A 23334-nucleotide genomic window follows, 5' to 3' on the forward strand; every position below is an offset into this window, starting at 1 on the left:
CCTTCCCTCAAGATCCAAGCAAATCTGATCTGTTTCAGCATGTGATCCGACAGAAAATCTGGTTGGATGATAAACTCAGCAGTTAGGACACGTGAAGTCAAAATGTGGCCTCGCAGACTTATAGCAGTCTCTCCTTGAGACTGTATCTCCAACTGTACAATCAAGATAGACATGAGGTCTACTTTGGTCAGCGCTACGTACTTTTTGTCTACATTTTTTTTTCCTGGAATTTAATGACTGAGGTGAATGCTCTTTGTGAAAAAAATATCTCACTGACGCATCTATGTCAGTGAGAGCCAATTGTGGTACTTCGAATGAAGTTTGCAGGAGCCTTTGGCCTTTTAACAGTTTACGGGATTGTTTGGTGGCCTGAAATTGTTTTCAGGCTCTTCCAAACCCCACTGATGTTGCTATTCTCTAGCTGACCCTTCATCTTCTTTTTGTAAACTCCCCTGCCCCTCTTTATTTTTTTTCTCAGTTTTTACTGCACAGCTCTCAGTCCTCACTTTTTCCTGATCGAAAAGCTCTCTTCCTATGCTTGATGAGAACCTTTATTTCAGGCTTAATCCATGGCTTGTTTGAGAAACATTGTACCTACCTGATGGGTGCAGTGTTCTCCACACAGAAGTTAATGCAGTCCATCATACAGTTTGTGATCCCCATGAGGAGCACAGAGCTCTTCTCTCACAGTGGGACTGAAACAATCCCTCAGAGCTTCTTCAGTCTCCTTAGAACACCTCTTCACTCTGTGTGTTACAGCTGGTTCTCTGTGTACAAGCTTGGGGTTCATAAACCAGCAGGAGATGAATCAGGTTGTGGTCTGAGACCTTAGGGTAGGGACAGGTAATGAACTATATTCCTCCTTGATGTTGGCATAAAATAAGTGGAGTGTTGTCTCATTGCCCCTGATGCAGCAGGTTAAATACTATGTGAAGTTGGAGAGAGTGGGGTTCTTGCAGTGTTCTATCTATAAAGTACTAAATGGTCTTGGGATAAAATACATTTCTGTAGGTAGAACATGCCCACTCAAAATGCCCTCTAGTGTTTTGAACACATACAGTCTATGTATGTTCCTTTCTAAGTCTTCAGACTGAGCCAGGCTGTTGAGGTTCTGGAACAGAATGTGTTACTTGTCCAAACTGTTGGTTCTTTTAACTCTGGATGGAAAATGTATTTGCTTACAGAAAAATTGGAAGAAACAAATTTGGCTGTAAAAGTCTGAGATTACATATTTGATTTGGTTTTAAAGTAGCATTTTAAAAGGTGTTTCTGTAATTCAATGCTTTTAAGTTTTAATTACTTTTTAAAAGCAAAGACATAGGGATCTTTGGTGTTCTGACTGTTCTATCTGTCTGGTGATGTGTAAAGCACTTTACCTTATGTATTTTTGGTGCTGTCTGCATAAACTGGCCTCACATTTGACTTGGGATTTTCAGTGCTCACAGTGGAAAATGGTTTAAAATAGATGTTGGATAACAAATATGTCCACACCAATCCATATGAAGTGCTGTTAAACCATTTCAGATGACTTTTTCAAAAATAATCCTTTTTATTTTTTTTAGATGAGAGAATTGGATACCCATCAGAGTAACACTGATTACTGGATTGAGGGGCTCCAACAACAAATGGTGTCCCTGGTTAACCAAACTAAACCTGAGGACAGACTTCATGTAGCTCAGGTTAGTTAATAGGTCTCGAATTAAGAAGTTTGTGTGCCTGCTGGCTTAAGTGGTCACCATCTTATTACTCTACTACTTTGCATGTCTTGAATAAGAAAACATGTTAATGTTAGTGAAACTGTTTGTTGTGGGTTACTTGGGTTGAACTTGGTCTCTTTTGTCTAAAAGTGGTTGGGTTATTATACAGATTTGTTGGAAGTACAAGTCCTGCCTGTGATTAAATAAACTTCTCCAGTCCCAGTACATGAAAGACAGTATTAAATCAAATGGCTGCTAAAAATAGCTGCCATTTAAATACCACACCCTTATTACAATTAAGCTTTAGTGACATTGACGACAGTATTTATAACATACATTTCAGAGAGATTTGAACACTGGTGTCCCTGTAGTGAACAGCAACTGAGGCATCTGTGTCTCAGTGCAGACTGGATTTTATCCATGCTTCCCCCATCAAATATCAATCCTATCCAAAAATATTTTATTTACCCCAATGGGAAAATAAATGATGTTTAAAGTCATATCATCCAGGTATCTTCAAAGAGTTATGAATAGTGATGCTGTGGGAAGGATCTCAGATAGTGACTTGTCTTCCAATGAATTTAAGGAGCTTCTGACTGACAGTATCCTGGACAATCTGCTGAGCTTCATCACTGTCATGACATGTTAGCAGTTCATGTCAGAGCATCAAAGACGGTATCATGTCCTGGATGTCACCAGCCATTGTTGGCAAACTGTGCCAACAACAGCTGGCATAGTTGTGCCAGCTCTAGCTGCTGTGCCAGCTTTTACTGCTCCTCTTTAAGCCTTTGCCTGACTGTATAATCTAGTTCAGGGGTGGGCACTCCTGGTCCCGGAGGGCCGGTCTCCTGCAACTTTTAGATGTATCTCTACTTCAACACACCCGAGTCAAATAATGAGGTCATTAGCAGAACTGTGGAGAACCTGACTACACTTGGGAGGTGATTCAGCTGTTGGATTCAGGTGTGTTGCACCAGGGAGACATCTAAGAGTTGCAGGACACCGACCCTCCAGGACCAGGAGTGCCCACCCCTGATCCAGAGAGTGTTGACATTTAGAATGTTGCCCTGAGGCCAGGCACTCAATTCCAAAATACCTGCAGTTCAGTGTATAAATGTGTGAATACTGTGAGTGCAGCTGAGTTAATGTGACTGTAAACATTTTTGGTTGCCTGTGGGTGTGAGTTTGAGCAGGCATGTGCAGGGGGGGTGGGGGGGCTTGACCCCCTGGCCTTTTTATCCTTGATGCTCTAGTGCCCTTTTTAAGTTTTTGGGTTATTTTCCAAAAAAATGTTTTTTAATATTGTTCTTTTTAATCTGTATGTCAGAAAGCCTGTTTGTGCCCCTCAGCAATAATATTTAGCTAAATAAAATAATTTAGTAAAAAAAAAAAAAAAACTAGTCTGACTGCCCTCAATCTAATAATGACTCTCAGAGCCTCATGTTGTTCAGACATCGGGTCTATCTGTGTCTTCTATCAAATTATGGGCAAGAATATTTTTTTTCATACACTGGTTTGTGAATAAAAACGTAGGTCTGATGTTTGATGTTAGAAAAACTGTTTCTATTTATATTTTTATAATCGTCCTTGTAGGCCTGTTGCGATAAAGAGAAATCGATTAATCGTAGATAAATTAAAACTATCTACGTCATTTTAAGTATCGCCGTTATGTCTCTTCCGGCCTTTTTCTCTTTCTGTTGATGACGCTAAATGAAAAAAGGCTCAACTCCGGTGCTCTCCACTGACCCTCCCTTCCTCATTTCCTTAGTGTAATGCCCGGTGCACACTACACCATCTTAGAGCTGTCAGTCGACATTAGTCGACAGAAATCCTAGGTATAACGGTTCCATCGGGTTCGATGTGCCGTATGATGTCCAACAGTGGGCACAACATAATGGCTACAAGTCCAGCTAACTAATTTTAAAACCAGGCATTAATCAATGCTTTACTACAATCTATCTGCAACGCATGTGGCTCTAGTGTCAGCGTAACGTCCTGACTGAATGAAAATCATTAGAACCGATTTATGTCACGTTAACGAAGAACAGCTGAAAAGTTACCGGGTTAATAAACGTAGCGATTTTGCTCCAACTCCTCCTCTCGTCATTTCTATATTCTTTGCACCAAATGTTTTATAAACATTAATGTTGTTTCCACATATCATCTCCAATATCCGCTGGACTTCGGGTTGCGCTGTGTCAGCTCTTTGGGATTCCCCCCGGTAATTTCCCCTCAGAAAGCGCGGAGCAGAATCCAGCTTTCTGATTGGCTACTTGTCACATTCAACAGGCTGCGGTAATGATACCAGTGGGGAAAACCCCTGATTTAGATCGGAGGGGCCACAACGATCTACCATAACACACCACACACTACAGGATGATCACAAGCCACAATCTTAGAACGATCAAAGTTCTAAGATTGTCATAAGGGGAAAATGTAGGTGTGAACTAACGTGTAGTGTGAACTATTGCATCAAGTAGTCGATGTTCCATCTTCTCTATTTAAATCTAATGATTACTGAAGGGCAATATGGTAAACAGACTTTATAATCTGCACTCTTTTGGTTGAATGCAGTATTTATTTACACTTTGGATTTATGTTATTTCGTTTTTATTCAAGTACATTTTTGTTAATGGGGACTGAGAATCAATTTTATTTTTATTTTTGGTGGTTTTGTTTATTTTGTTTAACAGCTCCAATGTTGGGTGTTCTTTTTAAAATAAAGTGTATCTATCTTTGGCAGGAAATCACATGCATTATTAAGTCATTTCCATTAAATCAGTGTAAAAAGGTTTTCAAACAATACTATCGTCTATCGCAATAGTTTTTTGAGACAATTAATCGTTCAGCAAAATTTGCTATCGTGATAGGCCTACGTCCTTGCAATAGCGGGACAAAACCCGCCTCGCCCCTGAACACAGTGTACAAAAGACTGTTAATTATTTGTTTTCAGCCCTCTAGTTTAGGTTTTCTTTATCAGTGTTTTAGATGTAGTATTTTATTTCAGCCACTGGGTGGCTTCACGTTCATATTTGTTACATCTTGTATATGGATCTGAGCATTGAGTGGTGCGGCTCTCAAGGCTGACTTCTTTCTATTGCGTGTGTCCAATGAACGTAAGTAATATTGTTGTTGGTTTAGTTCGGTTTCGTAAATGTCTGAGAGCTGTATTGTACTGTGTCCTGTCGAATATTATGGTCGTTTAGTGCTGTTTACGTGTATTATTGAGAGCTAAAGGTTAGCTGTTAGCATTAAGCTATTGAGCTCGTTTAATTGATGCAGCTGTTACCGTTTCCAGTTGAAACGCATTGTTTAATATTATTATTTACATTTTCATAGTCAGATATTAGCCAGTTATTAGTCTATAGTAATGTTTAAAGACATTTATTCATTTCTGGATATTTGGTTTATTTGTGAAATGATTTACAGACAAATTCTCATAATTTTTCTTTGTTTATCTTTGTAGAAAACCACACATACACACACACACACACACATACACACTCACATGCACCCATCACACGTGCCTTTATATGTATGGCTGAACCTCACAAGCTAATTAAAAGGAAGTAAAGCTCAATTCTGGACTCGGACATTCTTTTCTTTCACTAACTCACCTGGACATATATATCAGCTGTTCTAACCCGACACCCTGGAGTAATTGTTTATTCCATACCCAACATAACCGAATCAGCCTCAGTCTTCATTACAATTCTGGTCCTTCGAGCCGGATAAGCAACCACTACAGTCAATATGTCAAGGTCATATGAGAGAAATGTGAGAGATGTAAACCGCCCGCAAAGATCAAGGCAGATACCATCATATCTCCAGAATTATGAGGTCAGCCATACACCAAGGCACCACCTTACTGAAGAGGAGCAGCCATCTTCATCTGAACTGCTCAGATATCTTAAAAGCATGAGAGAGGAAAGCGACCAACTACGCAGAGAGGTCCAGCGTCTTACAGATATAATCCAACAATCTCCTGGACAGGCATCAAAACCTCAGTCACAATCCAAGCGCAGGGAAGAGGACACATCTACTACACCAGCACCTACAAGTAAGCCGACGTCATCTAGTGGTCACATAAGCCCAAGTCAGGCAGTAAGTGCCCCATCGGTGATTCATGATGTTCCTTCATCTCCACAAAGCCACCGACGTGACCACACTGAAGATCTCACACTTCGTACCGTCCAGCAAGAAGTCTGCACCATTAACGGTGCCACTGTCTCCTTCTCAGTTGCTCCTGCTTCACAGCCTAGTAAGTCATACCAGGTCAACAAAGCTTTCACAGCCAAACAGCTAAACTTAGCCTGCCATACCTACCCAGTTGAAGTTTTGAAGGAAAAGTATCGCCATCTCAGAGACGTTCCACTGCCATCCATTAAAGGTGCCCAGCCATTGCTGCTGATAGGGTCAGATTACCCACATCTAGTTACGCCGGTGGAACCAGTACGTCTCGGTCCACCAGGTGGGCCTGCAGCAGTTCGTACCAGACTAGGATGGACTTTACAAGGCCCCACAAGTCTGTTATGCCATCAACTGTCTCCACAACAGTGCCTCTTCACTAAGTGCAATCCACCGGAAGCAGAGCTTCTAAGTCATGTGGAAAAGTTGTGGCAGTTAGATACGCTGCCATACAGGAGCGAACGGTTGATTACCAGGTCAAGAGAAGATTTGGAGGCAGTTCGCATACTAGAAGATAAGACCACCAGAGTAATGGTTGATGGTGTGAACAGGTATGCTACGCCATTGTTATGGAAACGGGACTTCCCACCTCTCCATGCACCTAAAGAAGCTGTCTTACCACAGCTGCGTGGGACAGAGAAACGGCTGGTAAAAGACCCGGAGAAAGCTACCATTTACTCCAGAGAAATCCACAAGCTCATTGATGCTGGTTATGTCAAGCCTATAACCCCAACCAAGGCAAAGGAGAGCAACTGTTCATGGTTCATTCCACACCACATTGTTCAACACAATGGGAAGTACAGAATAGTCTTCAATTGCTCCTTCATCTTTAATGAGCAGAGCATCAATAAGCACCTTCTTCCTGGGCCCACACTTGGAGCCAGTCTTCTGGGAGTACTCCTTAGGTTCCGAGAGCACCCCGTGGCTATCAGCAGTGATGTGAAGGGAATGTTTCATCAGGTGCGCCTGCTGGATGAGGATAAACCCTTCCTTCGTTTCCTGTGGAGAGATGTTAAGGTGGACCAGGAACCTACTATCTATGAGTGGCAAGTGCTCCCCTTTGGTACAACGTGTAGTCCATGTTGTGCCACCTTTGCACTACAAAGCCATGTCCAAAAACACACTGCACCAGAAGAGGATGCCCGCCAATCAGTAGAACGTTGTTTCTATGTTGATAACTGTCTGCAGAGTCTTCAGTCAGAGAACCAGGCCAAGCAGCTGGTGAATCGACTGCATACAGTACTCAGGGAAGGTGGATTTGAGCTCAGAGAATGGGCCAGCAATGTTCCTGCTGTCATCAGACACCTACCGAAAGAATCAAGGTCAGAGAGCAGCACACTTTGGTTCACACAACAAACAGCTAACCCTCAAGAACGCACACTTGGATTGTTGTGGCAGTGTAAGTCAGACACGCTCTGCTATAAGCAGCACAACCATGACTGTCTTGAACCAACTATGCGCAACATCTACCGTCTTCTTGCCCAACAATACGATCCTCTGGGATACATTATTCCATATACGACCAGAGCTAAGATCATTGTACAGCGTCTTTGGGACAAGAAGAGAGCTTGGGATGATCCCAATCTCCCTGAAGATCTGCTCCAAGCTTGGAAGTCATGGGAAGAAGAGCTTCCCCAGTTGTTCCAGATCTCCTTACCCAGATGCTACACTGACCACAACACAGATTGTAGTACCATCAGTCAGACCATCCATGTGTTTTGTGACGCATCTGAACGTGCTTATGGGTCAGTGGCGTACCTGCGTAGTGATAACGGGGATGGAAAGGTACAAGTTGCATTCTTGGCTGCCAGATCCAGAGTTGCTCCAAAGAAGCAGCTATCGATACCTCGACCCAAGTTATGTGGTGCTTTAACTGGAGCACAGTTAGCTTCAGTGCTGCTGAAAGAACTCACCATCAAGATCCAAAATGTGATGTACTGGACTGATTCCACCACAGTACTCAACTGGCTCAAATCCAATTCCTGCAGATATAAAGTGTTTGTAGGTACAAGGGTTGCAGAGATACAGGAATTATCAGATATCAAATCCTGGCGCTACATCGATTCTGCTTCCAACCCAGCAGACGATATCACCAGAGGGAAAACTTTAGCCCAACTGACTGAAAAAAGTCGTTGGAATCATGGACCATCCTTCCTTCTGCAAGCATCTGACCAGTGGCCTGAATCACCAACTGACCACCTTATGGAGGAAATGGAGGAATTGAGGAACCCAGTATTCTGTGGTTTAACTAACTTCCCACAACTAACTCTTCCTGACATTCAGCAGTTTAACACCTTTCAAGAGCTCCTAGAAGCAACTGCAAGAGTACTCGATGGAGTGGCCAGTGACAAGTCTCCCACTGCTGATGACTATCACAAGGCTGAGTTAGCTCTTTTCAGACAGGCTCAGGTTGAGAGCTTCCCAGAAGAGATGATGTTACTCAAATTGGGAAAAGCTCTTCCATCTGCCAGTAGAGTACTCACACTCGCCCCTGAATATGATCAGACCTCAGGTCTAATCCGTGTTGGAGGTAGGCTCCGCCGATGTGAAAGCCTAGGCCCAGATGTGCGCCATCCCATTTTACTCTCGTCCTCTCACCCTGTCTCCAAACTCCTGATCCAACATTATGACAAACAGCTAAACCACCCTGGAGCAGAGCGTGTTTTTGCTGAGCTGCGAAGAAAATACTGGCTACTTAGAGGGAGAGAAGCCATCAGGAAGCACCAGCATAACTGTGTGGACGGCAGGAAATGGCGAGGCAGCCCTCAAATCCCAAGGATGGCAGATCTTCCACCCTCCAGTTTGAGGCTTTACAAACCGCCTTTCTATTCCACAGGGGTGGACTGCTTTGGTCCAATGATGATAAAGGTGGGACGTCGCAACGAAAAGAGGTGGGGCATCCTGTATAAGTGCCTTACCACCCGAGCTGTCCATCTAGACCTCCTCCCAAATATGGACACCGATTCCTTCCTAATGTCACTCAGACGTTTTATATCTCGAAGAGGAAAGCCTCATGAGATCCTTTCAGACCAGGGAACTAATTTCAAAGGTGGAGATAAAGAACTTAAAGAAGCCTTCAGTGCCCTGGAACAAGCAGTGAAGGACCAACTTGCTGCTCAACAGATTCACTTCCGCTTTAATCCCCCAAATGCTCCGCATTTTGGTGGGTCTTGGGAGCGAGAGGTTAGATCAGTAAAGAACGCTCTCCGGATCGCTCTTGGAGTTCAGTCAGTGCCAGAGGAGATGTTGAAAACAGTCCTTATTGAAATAGAGGGTATTCTCAACTCCAGGCCCTTGGGCTATGTTTCATCTGATCTGGCTGATCCAGATCCAGTCACGCCCAACTGTTTGTTGATGGGGCGGCCGGACTCCTCCCTTCCACAAGTGGTCTATCCCGAGTCTGAACTTTTAAGTCGAAAAAGGTGGCAACATTCTCAGGTTTTAACAGATCACTTCTGAAAGCATTACATCCGCCACTTTCTTCCGACATTACAAGCCATACAGAAATGGCAAACAGAAAAGGATGACATCACTGTAGGCACTATAGTGCTGATTGTTGACCAACAGACACCAAGAGCCCTCTGGCAAGTAGGAACAGTGACAAGTGTCATACCTGGAGCAGACGGACGCGTGAGGACAGCTGTGATTCAAGTTAAAGGCAGGACCTACACTCGGCCAGTTGTTCGCCTCATAAAGCTGCCTGCTTTACCTCCAGATGATTAAGACACCTACTGGTCAAATTTGAGTGTCAAATTTGGGGGCGGCTGTACAAAAGACTGTTAATTATTTGTTTTCAGCCCTCTAGTTTAGGTTTTCTTTATCAGTGTTTTAGATGTAGTATTTTATTTCAGCCACTGGGTGGCTTCACGTTCATATTTGTTACATCTTGTATATGGATCTGAGCCTTGAGTGGTGCGGCTCTCAAGGCTGACTTCGTTTACTTCTTTCTATTGTGTGCGTCCAATGAACGTAAGTAATATTGTTGTTGGTTTAGTTCGGTTTCGTAAATGTCTGAGAGCTGTATTGTACTGTGTCCTGTCGAATATTATGGTCGTTTAGTGCTGTTTACGTGTATTATTGAGAGCTAAAGGTTAGCTGTTAGCATTAAGCTATTGAGCTCGTTTAATTGATGCAGCTGTTACCGTTTCCAGTTGAAACGCATTGTTTAATATTATTATTTACATTTTCATAGTCAGATATTAGCCAGTTATTAGTCTATAGTAATGTTTAAAGACATTTATTCATTTCTGGATATTTGGTTTATTTGTGAAATGATTTACAGACAAATTCTCATAATTTTTCTTTGTTTATCTTTGTAGAAAACCACACACACACACACACTCACGTGCGCCCATCACACGTGCCTTTATATGTATGGCTGAACCTCACAAGCTAATTAAAAGGAAGTAAAGCTCAATTCTGGACTCGGACATTCTTTTCTTTCACTAACTCACCTGGACATATATATCAGCTGTTCTAACCCGACACCCTGGAGTGATTGTTTATTCCATACCCAACATAACCGAATCAGCCTCAGTCTTCATTACACACAGAAATGCTTCAGCTGCAGAGAAAACTTCTGACTTTAACTTAATCAGGCTGCTAAATGCCTGGTTCACTACAGGCAGTCTGAGTCGGTCCCACCGACAGATATAAAGAATGTCTGTAACACACGGTACCGGCTGTCACCGCGAGTTGCAACGCAGCTCGAAGCCCCTGTACCATCTGGTACCGGGTGGTACCACCTTTTGACTGCTCGCTCTGCTTCTCCTTAACGTTTCTACCAGGCGGGTTAAAGCCGCTGCTGATGGGATCTGGGCTGGAGATTCGCTGCTGTAAATAGAAGTTACAGAAGCTCAAGTCTTAAAGGAAGATTCGGCCCAATTAGAGCATTTAGACTTCACAAAATAAACATAAGAAAATTAAAGCTGCAAGCAGCCTCGTGCGGCCCTCGCAGCAAGCGCTGCTCCAGCATACTGGCCACCGCGGGGGCTCCAACCACCGTTTCCAGAGCCGGCGCCCATTCGCCACAGCAGGAGCTGTCACGAATCTTCCCCGCCAGATAGCCTGCCAGGCGACAAACATGAATGCGTTCGGAAGCGCTCCCAAATAACTCACAAAATATCTGGTGCAAATCGGTCCATGTACGGCGGAGACATACAGCAGCTGATGGATTAACCTAGGGGGCGCAGTGGATCCAAATTATATTTCAAATCAAATCAAATCAAACTTTATTTGTATAGCACATTTCAACAGCAAGGCAGTTCAAACTGCTTTACATCAAATCAAACACAAAAACACAATGCAACATAAAATCAACAATAAAAACACAACATCGCCATTTGGCCACGCCCATACGGTTCAGCCAGCATTGACAGATGTCATCACCTTATCATTTTAAGTGAGTTTGCACTGGCTTGAGCCTATATAAATAACAGAGAAAAAGTAAGACATACAGCAGAAAAAAAGGTGACTTCCTGTCAGAAGAGGGCGGTGCTAAGGTGATGACAGAAAGACCATCACAATGTGAACAGGACTGCTCTGTAGAGGTACACATGTGTACCAAGTTTCATAATTCTATGTCAAAGCATGGCTATAACATAGAAAAAGCCACGTTAAAAGCTTTTTACATAGAACATTTAAAATATTCTAGGGGGCGCTATAGAGAAATTAGGCCACGCCCACTAAATTATAATATGGGTTTCTGTCAGGGGGTGGATAAGGATCCATCCTAGTGAATTTGGAGCAGCTCGGGCCAAAACTGTGGAATTCAGAGCCAAACCTATGACAACGGCGTTAAAGGTTACTTCGCCACGCCGCCACGCCCACCTGTTCCATGGAATCCGGTCAGGGCTGGAATTCACAATACACCAACATGTATTCTGTCTGTAGACACAGTTTTATGTTGATTAGTTCAAAGGTGTAAGATAGCAACCGTTCCCAGTAAAACATGGCACTTCCTGTTCTCCGGGGGCGTGGCCTTAGTGATGTCATCATTTGACCACCATTGAGCCGTTTTTTTTTGTTTTGTTTTGTTTTTGCGATGACCTTAAATTGGCTGCAAGGTATTTATTTTTCTCTGCTTCTGTTTTCAGCATTGTCTGTTTCTCAGCATCTAAGTATAATTTGATCCAAAATTCTTTTAAGGTGAGATCAGAGGTAAACGTAGAGATACATGTGGTAGAAGAACAAGCACTTTTTCATCACATATTAATGAAATATTTACTTAAAACAAGCCTCTATATCTTGCTGTAGGGCTACTTTTAAGTTAGTCTTATTTAAAATGTGCCAAGATTGGCTCTGATTGGTTGCATTTCTATAGACAGCAATAGTAACTCAGAGAGAAGGATGTTGATTTCTTTCCCCACACATTATCTGTCTCAAATTGTGACAGTTTTAACAAATAAGCAAAAATTTATTTTTTAATAAGTTACATACTGCAGCATTAATAAATCATCACTTAGGATCCTAATTTAATATTTATTTGCTGTGGTTTTGTTTCTTTGATATTAAAACGTAATACTGAAGCTTTAAGCCACATGTGTCAAACTCGAGGCCCGTGGACCAAATCCGGCCCGCCGAAGCTTTATATGTGGGCCTTTAGACTCTAGACTAAACACTAAGCGTGGTTAAATATTATGTTATCAATCAAATCAATGCAGTTTTTATCTGTTTACTGCCAAATTATATCAATCAGATATAGATAGATATAGATTTCTCTATATAGATATAGAGATCTATCCATCTATATCTAGATTATCTATATCTAGATCTATCTATATCTATATCTATCTTTATCTATATCTAGATATATCTATATGTAGATATAGATATATCTATATATATAGATATAGCTATATATCTGAGCCGTCTGCCACTAAATTTTACAAGTTTAACAATAAAACGACACATTATTGTTTGGAGTTTCTTAAAATCTTTTGGGGGCGATTTGCAGCGACCAACAGACGTGACCGACATGTTTTAGGAGATGTGGGGGGGGAAACCGGAGCACCCGGGGAAAACCCAGGCAAACACGGGGAAAACATACAAACTCCACTGTGCTGCCCATCTTTTTTCCAATTGGGTTGGGAAGGGATCTATTTTATAGTTTGTCAATAGGGAAAAACTTTTTAAATTTGGTCTTGACGGAGCGTGGCATGGCGCCCCGTTCACAGAGGCTACAACCTTCACTTGTTCGATTCCTCGGTTCCTCTCTAAATATCAATATCGTCTTCATTCTTCTGTTTCTTTTTTGGCTTCTTCAATTGCAGCATGTTTCGTAGTTTTTGCCAAAATGAAGTTTTAGATTTTCCCTTTTTACCGTCCTTCATTGGTTTAGTGTCTGGATGGTCCAAATCCTCCAGGACGGTTTCTCTAGCGATCTTGGTCTCTTTTGAGGTCCCTGGAGAAACCTTACCAGGCTGTTCTGGTAAGGTTTCTTCAGGGAGTTCCTCCTCTGAAGAAACCTGTGGACTCGACACGTTAATCAGGTCAACTTGGCGTTGTAAGTCTTCCTCCTTCTCTTGGAAAACGTCGACATGTTTTTGTTGGAAATCTTCTTCCTCATCTGTCAGTGTGTCGGCCTGCACTAAATCCTCTCTTACTCTTTCCAGATCTTTTTTCACAGTGATGATCTCCTCCTGGTATTTTTCTGCCTGATGTTTCAATGCAGTGACTTCTGTTTCATAGCGAGATTTTAGCTCCACGTACCAAACCGTTGATCTTCTCCAACTCAGACTGGGCACTTCTTTCCTTGTCTAGCAGCAATTGAACCTCTTCTCTTGTTTTGTCTAGGAGGACAGCGTTCTGAGCTCTTGTATTTTCAAGAAGCACTTTGTCCTCCTCTGATTTTTCCATATGTCTTTCTCTCTCCTGGATTATTTGCAAATTAAGTTTTTCGATTTGGTGTTGCAGCTCTGAATGTTGTCTTTCAAGGATAATCTTTTCTTGCTTTTCTCTTGAAAGAGCAGCTTCCTCCTGCTCCATCTTCTGCTGGTATTGTTCCATGTCTCGTTTCAATCGAGAAACATCACTGTCGTATTCGCATTTAAGCTCATTGTATAAACGTTTAACATGAAATAATTCTTCCTCCAAAGGTTTTTTGCTGTCTTGCAGGAAGAGCGTCTCTTTTCTCGATTTTTCCTGGAAGACAGCGTTCTCAGCTCTCATGGTTTCAATAAATTCTGTTTCCTCCTCCGATTTCTTCACACGCGTTTTTCTCTCCTTACTAATCTGAAAAATAAGTTTTTCAACTCGATATTCCAGCGCAGAATAATTTACTTTGTGGATCAGATTTTCTTTCTTTTCTTTTGAAAGAGTGTTTTCCACCTGCTCTATCTCCTCCTGATATCTTTCCACATCTTCGTTCAGTTCAAAAATGTCACTTCCATATTTATATTGGAGTTCATCGTATGAAATTTTGAGCTGAGTCAATTCGTCCTGCAATAGTTTCTCGGTGTCTTGCATGTATGTGATCTTTTGTGATATTTCCTGGAGACCCTTCTCAGCTCTCGGGGTCTCCAGGAGCCGTTGTTCCTCATTCAGCTGCTCTGCATTAAACGTTTGGGTCTCACCCTCCTGCCTCACCAGAGCATCGTCTGCTTCATACTTGGAGCTCAGCTCCTCATAGTAAGTCTCCAGTTCATCCAGTTCTTCTTGGAGGGCCTTACTTTTTGCTTTCTCATCTTGAATTTCAGATATAAATGCTTCCTGGCTGAGGAGGTGGGCCACCTTTAAATCCACATATTCTTGTTGTAAATGCTTCATCTCCATGTCTTTTACATCCTTGTATGCCTGGGAAGCAATGATAACAGCTTTAATCACTTCTGGATCGCTGTATCTTTCTAATCTGTCAAGTTCGCTCTTTGCGTTTTCTGCCTGGCTGATAAGCATTTCTTTAACATCCGTCTGCCTGTTTAAATGGACTTTCATTTCTTCCAACTCCTCCTCCAGGCGGGCCAGTCTTCGGTTTTCTTCAAACCTTCTGGCTCTCTCCATTTCCAGAAGGTTGCTCAGTCGTTGGATTTTCCTGTGTAAGTTACTCGGGTGTCTGCCTTCGTGGTTGTCCTGGACTTCCCTTCTCCTGTGGGATCCCATCGTCTCACTCTGGTATCTTGGCGTATGATGAGACATTTTCTCGTAAATACAATCACTAAAATCGTTGATCGGTAAACTTCTTGAAAGAGCTTTGCGCACGTCTGAACTAGTCAGTGATATTGCAAGCAATGAAAAATATGCAGAATTGTGTTGCATACAGTTCTGCAGTTGATGACATCACAGTCTGCATCGCCAGTGACATCACAGAGTCTTCTATTGCTGGCGGTGTGACATCATTCCACCACCAAATATCTCACTCTTTATTCTTGTTTACATTCAAAATAGTCCAGGGTTCACTTGTTTTTATCCCAAGTATCAGGGCATCAAACTCATTTCCATTTGGGCCAGATAAAAAAAAAATCAGGATGTCCTTAAAGTCTGTTGGGCCAGAACGTATTGATAAAAACCAATTCAGTTGTTAAAATATCAATAAATAGGTGTTTCAGCATTCAGTAAGTGTTACTAAAAATAACATAATATTGAACATCTTTTCACACTAATCAGTCCGTGCAGGATTGTTTTTGTGGTTCTCTGCAATCGACATCACAGATTTTGTGGTGCAAATTTAGAAATATTTGTAATTCGTTAGGAATGTTTGCGATCTTTCAGCTAATATATGATGTTAAATGCGACCTTTTATTAATTGCTCTATCAGTCATGGACTATAACTCAACATCAAGTCAGGCTGAAACAGCAGTCACTTGAACCCAAATGGTTTTGGCCATTTTTGAGAAAGAAATGTTGCAAAAATCAGAAAGAATTGTGGGGATTTGTTAATTTTTGTGTGAATTTTGCAGTTATTTGTGAAAAACCGGAGGAGCCTATTGCTATAATTTGGAGTCTAGAGGGTTCAAAATTAAAAAATTTTAAAACAGTCTCTATTAAGTTTAACTGTTTTACTGCATTATTTATGGTAGCAGAATTAGTCAGTGCTGACTGAGTTTGTGATTTCCTTCATCACTTAAATTTTAAACTCTTATAGATTTTTTTTTCCTGTAACACTTGCTAGTGTGATACATGTCCTTAAAAGTCCCTCATCTGTAAATTTATTTCTGAAGAATATCCTACAGATACTAAACAGGCCTTTGTGAAGCTACTCACATGTATCTTTCAGCTTTCCCTAAAATTTAATTTTTTTTTACAGTGCACAACCACGGTCCGAGTTGCTCCAACATGAGAATTATTTAATTTCTTTTTTTTTTTTACTTTTAAAATTATCCACTACTTTTATCTCTGAGTTATATGCTGTATGTTTCTTGGCCCTAATGATGTTTTCCCTTCATCCATTATCTGACACACTTGAGTAATCCTGTGAATATAAGAACCTGTAGTATTTACTAGCAGTCATATCGCCTGAGTTGTTCCACCTTGGTTTTCAGTCAGGTCACTCTTAACAACTACTTAATTCAGTTAAACCTGAATTGATTTGTGTTCACAGAACCAGTTTCACAGCTACCATCTGAACTAGTTCTTGCTCATTAAGCTAAAAATAAAGCAGAAAGCACACTATAGGTCATGCTGCCATTCACAAAGAAGTGTTTTGATATGTGAACTTGGATTTCTATCGATTTATTGAATGTGTAAATATTTATCAAACTGAATGGCCATTCAGGTTTTATTTAGGTTTTTTTCTTTTGGTGTTTGTTGCACAAATTTAAATATATGAAGGCTATCAACCAACAATTCAATCAATCAATTTGTGTTTTTTTTTTCACAACTATGCTCCAAGAGTTGGTCACAATATGGTGAATTGTTTTGTTACCGTTAAAATATCTACAGCTTTCGTTCCTTGGTCATAATGATGCGTCTGTTCACTAATGTTCACTAACAGACAATGCACCTCTTGTAATTGATAAGCTTATAAATGATCACTGTGAAGCATCAGTATACATTAATGAAGATCATATCAGTCAGATTAAGTAAAATATCATCAAACTCAGAGTAATCAAAATTCTATTTATCTGAAAGGTAATCTCTCCTTTTCAGGGAGTTTAGACTGTATGAAAGGAATGAATGAAATATACTATGAAATATTTAATTTGCAGAATCCACATAATAAAACTTCAATTGTGAATTGAATGATTACATTGCATCTAGACACAAAAGAATCAACTGTTAATTAGTAATCGTACTATGTAAATGACTAACAAGATCTTCTCAAACAAGAAACTTGACTACCTAAAGTGATTTCTCACATTGAACCGTCTGACTTTCTGTAGCCGAATAAATTTAACCTTACCAAAGTTTTGCCTTAGAGCAAACAGGTACTGAGTTTGAAGCGTGGATCAGACGCCTTCAGCCATCTGCTAAAGCTAGACTCCGGCCTTCCTCACTGTAAAATAAAACATTACACTTAAAAAAAAAGTTCAAGTGAACATCGTTTAATTATTATCAACTTGTTGTTTGTACTCATCTTAAAAAAGTGGCAGGAACGTTGGGATATAAAAAAAAAAAAAAAGCTTGATAAGTTATTTACGTTGAGTCCATGCAACAAATAAAATAAAATACAAAGTGAAGTATTTGAAAATAGTGAGGATTTGGGTGGTAAAAATTTAACATCTTACATCCAGACACTACGCCATTTCTGCTCAAGCAAACGGAAACATTTTGAACAGCATAACTATGTCAAGTAATGAGACAGTGTGTCTTTAATCTATGTAACAAAATATATTGCTGCTGCTGCTGTAAGCAGAAAATAAAAGAAATTTTACGGAGAATAACATTTTGGATGAGTTGAAGAATATTGTTTGCCAAAATCACACAGTGTAACTACACTTGTCTTTTATATTATGCAGTAATTGAATCTTTTGAGGCAATTGGTTTGCATAAATTTAAGTAAATACAACCTATTTTCCTGCTCCACAAGCAAGCAGTTTGTCAATTAGCTTCCCAGTCTGAACTTCTGGGCAATGTCTTGATTGAATTGTTGGTTGATAGCCTTCATATATTTAAATTTGTGCAACAAACACCAAAAGAAAAAAACCTAAATAAAACCTGAATGGCCATTCAGTTTGATAAATATTTACACATTCAGTAAATCGATAGAAATCCAAGCTCACATATCAAAACACTTCTTTGTGAATGGCAGCATGACCTATAGTGTGCTTTCTGCTTTATTTTTAGCTTAATGAGCAAGAACTAGTTCAGATGGTAGCTGTGAAACTGGTTCTGTGAACACAAATCAATTCAGGTTTAACTGAATTAAGTAGTTGTTAAGAGTGACCTGACTGAAAACCAAGGTGGAACAACTCAGGCGATATGACTGCTAGTAAATACTACAGGTTCTTATATTCACAGGATTACTCAAGTGTGTCAGATAATGGATGAAGGGAAAACATCATTAGGGCCAAGAAACATACAGCATATAACTCAGAGATAAAAGTAGTGGATAATTTTAAAAGTAAAAAAAAAAAAGAAATTAAATAATTCTCATGTTGGAGCAACTCGGACCGTGGTTGTGCACTGTAAAAAAAAATTAAATTTTAGGGAAAGCTGAAAGATACATGTGAGTAGCTTCACAAAGGCCTGTTTAGTATCTGTAGGATATTCTTCAGAAATAAATTTACAGATGAGGGACTTTTAAGGACATGTATCACACTAGCAAGTGTTACAGGAAAAAAAAATCTATAAGAGTTTAAAATTTAAGTGATGAAGGAAATCACAAACTCAGTCAGCACTGACTAATTCTGCTACCATAAATAATGCAGTAAAACAGTTAAACTTTAGGTTTTATTTAGAGGTATATGTTCACTCTTACGCAGGGACGCGCATACGCACCGACTCCCACACACACGCCCCCCCCCACACACACACACAGATGGCAGGGGCCAGGGGTCAAACCCTTTCTTTCAGAGCCTAGGGGTCAGCACTGCCACACACACACACCCGTGGATGCTGATACATATCTCTAGTTTTCTTACCTCTGTTTAAAACTAGAGGTAACTACAACATCCCAAATCTATTTAAATATACTACACTGCATATTATGTAATATTCTGCTTAGTAATTATCACTTATTGCTTTTCATACTTTTATTCCCTCACACATGGAGTATGTGCAACACATGGTCGCACAGAAACACAGATGGCTTTCTGTAGATCTCCCGCGCAAATCCTGAGAGCTGATAGTCAATAAACATGGTGATCAGAGGTCATGAGAATAAACCTTTAAATTGTACCTACCGGATCACACACAGATGGCAGGGACCCTCTCTACGGAAATTCCGAGTCGGAACATAAATCGCAGGGACCCTATCCCGCGCAGATTCTGAGAGCAGATAGTCAATAAACATGGTGATCAGAGGTCATGAGAACTATCCTGAGGGTTTTCTGTCCCACCTCAAAACAGATGGCAGGACCGTATCTCCCGCTTCACGTCTCAGGAAGATATTCTGTGTAAACCGGAGGTAAATACAACATCCCAAATCTATTTAAATATACTACACTGCATATCAATCTAGATTATCTAACACGTATTATGTTACTCTTAAAACTCATAATGTTTTTCATTCTTTAATTGTATTATTCTTAAAACTCATAGATGTCATAACAGATGGGGTGAATGGGGGATGGGCGGTAATTTGACACCGGAAATTAAAATCAATTAATGATTACGGTCATTAATCACTCGCCGATTAAAATTTGACAGAAGGGTGCTTATTATGTCTCTCTGCTCTGTACTAACCTTTATGTTATTCTCCCACATCTGTGTTAAAGATAATTTGTCAAGTGTAATGTTGAGTCAATAAGCACCAATGATGCTTTCCACACATAATTGGTAGCCACACCTGGAATCATTCAGCTTCTCATTGTCCAAATTGACAGTAGTTAATTTGAACAGTCATATTGCAACATAACTGTCTATCAATTGTTCTGCCACATACATTTAATACATGTAAACTAATGAAGTATAAAAACTAGTGATGGTCAAATGAAGCCTCATGAAGCTTCCCGGTCCATTGCTTTACCCAAAGGTTCATCACTCGATGCTTCATTCATTTCTCACTAGTGACATCTGCTGTTCAAACTGTGACAGCCTTGTTACTCAGACAGACATATTTAAAAACAATTAGTTAATGCAATATTGTCACAAAGGTTTTTGTCAAACTCACGTTTAGTAACAGGAGAGTTAATTAAATCCTATTTAACTAATGTTTTTAGTTATTAAAATTATTTGTAGTCAATCCTGGTATATGTTTACTGTCAGTGGCTGTTTTCTTTTGTCCCTGACTGATTTGACAATAGACATTTGTTTTAATGTATTCAGAGTGCAGCTTGTTGGGGCAGACAGTTTTCTTTGAGTTTTGATTTGCCTCCTGAAAAACTAAAATTCTCAAAATTTCTCTTTTTCTTGGATTTCTATTGGCTCTCTGATCTGATCCCTCATATTTCTACTCACCAGGCCAGAATTTTACTTTTCCAACAGCTTTAAGTCTGTTTCTGCTGTTTAAGACTGATATATTTTTGCAAAACAAAGAAATAGTGGAAATTTCAAGAAGGTGAGAATTTTTTGAGGTGAAGGGTTTAATTATTGTTATTTAAGAATGTTGTGAGTGAATCATCTCAAGTATTCCCTGATCTCAGATATTTTTCTTCTTGCTGGCTCTAAGTTTATTTGTGTAGCACATTTCAGCAACAGTGCAGTTTCAAAGTGCTTTACATAATAAAAAACACACAAATATAAAGTCACAAAATATACCATAATCAACCATTGAGAAAACCAATAACAAACATTACATTTTGATGAGTGCCATCATCAAAATCATTAATACACATGAATTATAAAAGGTTCCTTTTATTTCGGGCACTACTGAAGACAAATACTCCTCTGATGCGATCAAGCAGCGGCTCATCACGCTTTTATTTTGAAAACCGACACGCAAAATGAAGCAGTCACGTGACCCATGCAATGCGAGGCCTAATTTGTTGCCAGTCACGTGGTTTTCAACAAGACCACACAAGCCTCGAAACGGGGCTTCATCGGACACGCCCCCTTATTACTCGGTACAAGCCTCGAAGCCTGGCTTCAGATAGACCATCACTAATAAAAACAAATTCTTTAAGAAATATTTCATTCATTTCTAATGGTCTCTGTGGTGATATTTCTCCTCCTATTTCTAGGCCATAATGAGTTCCAAGGCTGAAGGTGATTACAGAATCCAGAAGCTCAGGAGTCTTTGTCAGAGTGTTTGTTCACAGGATCTTGGCAAACAGAAAAAGCAAGACCTTGAGCAAAGATTACAAGACAGTGAGGAACAGTGGGCAAGGCTGCTAAAAAATGCTAAACAAGCAATGAGTGAAGCTGAAAGGGAGTGTGCTCTGGATCTCCAGATCAGGAACTTTGAAGCCCTGAATGAAAGCATCGGCAACTGGCTAAAAGAAAGGCAGAAGGATCTCATGTCTCTGGATAATGAGACTGATCTAGAACAAGTGATAAAAATGTCTCAGGTATGTATAAGGTTCTAGGAGAAAAGTACTTTTGCAAACTACTTATTTTTAAAAGATGATTTTTAAGAAAGGGATATTTAAAATCCTCCATCATTTATACGTCTATTGCTTTCCCTGAACCAGTTCCTTAAAATTCAATTGTTATTGTTTGACAAGCTCTGCTTCATATTGATTCCTACGTCAGTGAATTTTGAATGTCTACAGAAAGCTGCAAGTGGTATCAATCAGGACCATTCTAAACACAAAGTGGACTTTTGTAAAGCAAATAAGGAGACATGATTGACACACAAGTAAATGTACTGCTACAATATGCATGCACAGAAAAGTAACTGTGCATGACTGTAACTGTACGTTTTGAGAGTTTTGCAAAACATAAAAGGAAAAAAAAAGCAGTCAGGTCAAATTTATGGGTTACTGTAGTTTGGCCTACTCAAGGTCCAAATTTAATTTATCTGAAAATTCCAATAATTTCCTCACACACACACACCCACACACACCCGTGTGTACACACAATGAAAGTTTTCTTTGTCTGTATGCTTTATTAAAACATGTACGGTATACTAATTTAAACTCCTTACATTGAAAATATGTTTTATCATTAGAACATCCTGAGCCTCAAGCCTGAGGGAGACTCAAAACTGTCAGAACTGACGAGACATAGCCAGAGTTTGTCTGAGCAGGAAGGCAGACAAGAAATTTCAGTGTATGCACAGCAAAAGGCCCAGAAGGCAGCACAAGACTCAGAAGAACTTTGGAAGAAAGTCCTGCAGACAGCTGAAACCACTCTGCTGAAAGCTGAGGTCCACTACTCACTCTCCAGAGCAATGGGAGCCTTCCGAAACCATGCAGATAACACTAAAGGTTGGATTAAAGACCTGGACAAACAAGCTGAATGTATGCAAGGTGGGATGCAGGGCAGCAAGGCTCAGCTAGAGGAAAGAATGAAAACTGCACAGGTATGATATCCATAAGAACATTTTGGAAACAAAAGTGACTTTTGCTGCAATGAACATTTTCTTTCATGTTAATTTTTCATTCTCTAACTTTTAGCACAAAAAAGATGATTACCGGTAGTCAAAGAATTTTTTATTAACTTAAAATGTTTATTGGGAGCATCTCAGATATGAATGTGTGGTTTTACAATGATTTGTGTATATCAGCACAAACTTTGTGTGTAGGTCATCTTGAACTTTAAGTCAAATGGTGAAAGTCAAGTGGTGGAGCTGAAGAGGCGAGCACAGAGTCTCTGTGACTATGCAGGCCTTCCAGAAGATAAGAGGATGGAGGCTCAGCAGATTGTCCAGGATGTAGAGATTCAGTGGGGGACAGTTTTGCAAACTGCTGAAGAGACCTACAGGTACAAAGCATGTTTTAGAATAATTTTAACATAATTTCAATAAAATTCTTTTTAATTTTTGTGATTTTGTGCTGGTGTACTGATAAAATCAAGGAAACATGGTACTGAAGATAATGGTCCTATTCTGAAATTTAGACCTCATCTTTTCTCAGCAGATATTTTATAATGTTGTGATAATGAAAGGTACTGAAAACTTACAAACTGAATGTAAAGTAACATAATCTAAACACATGAAACAACAGCAATAGTGGCAGGCAAACAATATTGAGCATCACAGGTGGGTCTGACACTGAGCTGAGGAAATAAGGAGCTTGAAATGCTGGGAAGGTGATTACTAGACAAGGGAAAAGTCAGAATACTTACTGGGCAAAAACATTAGGCTGCATTGAACGAAGGGAAGCTGGCTCTACATAATGACTGAACACACAAGTGAAACTTAAGAAAACCACAACTAACAGAACCAGACCACAAAAGTCAAATAAAACAACAAAAACTAAAACCATAACCTAAATCAACATCTTGTGTATATTCATTTAGTTTTATTGTGACT

The 23334-nt window shown here is 40.1% G+C and overlaps 1 protein-coding gene across 7 annotated transcripts in view; it reads left to right on the forward strand.

Annotated features, from left to right (window-relative positions):
• LOC122845669 (nesprin-2-like) overlaps positions 1-23334 on the forward strand; it is a 283421-nt gene that overhangs the window by 156108 nt on the left and 103979 nt on the right. For 6 of the 7 annotated variants that reach the window (XM_044141999.1, XM_044142000.1, XM_044142004.1 and 3 more), the window contains exons 46-49: positions 1563-1679; positions 21101-21427; positions 22030-22383; positions 22606-22784. In XM_044141999.1, coding sequence (XP_043997934.1) covers positions 1563-1679; positions 21101-21427; positions 22030-22383; positions 22606-22784 — 977 coding nt within the window. The remainder of the gene's footprint in view (positions 1-1562; positions 1680-21100; positions 21428-22029; positions 22384-22605; positions 22785-23334) is intronic. The other variant, XM_044142003.1, reaches the window with a different exon arrangement.

This window comes from Gambusia affinis, linkage group LG16 (assembly GCF_019740435.1).
Source record: "Gambusia affinis linkage group LG16, SWU_Gaff_1.0, whole genome shotgun sequence".
NCBI classification, from domain to species: Eukaryota; Metazoa; Chordata; class Actinopteri; order Cyprinodontiformes; family Poeciliidae; genus Gambusia; species Gambusia affinis.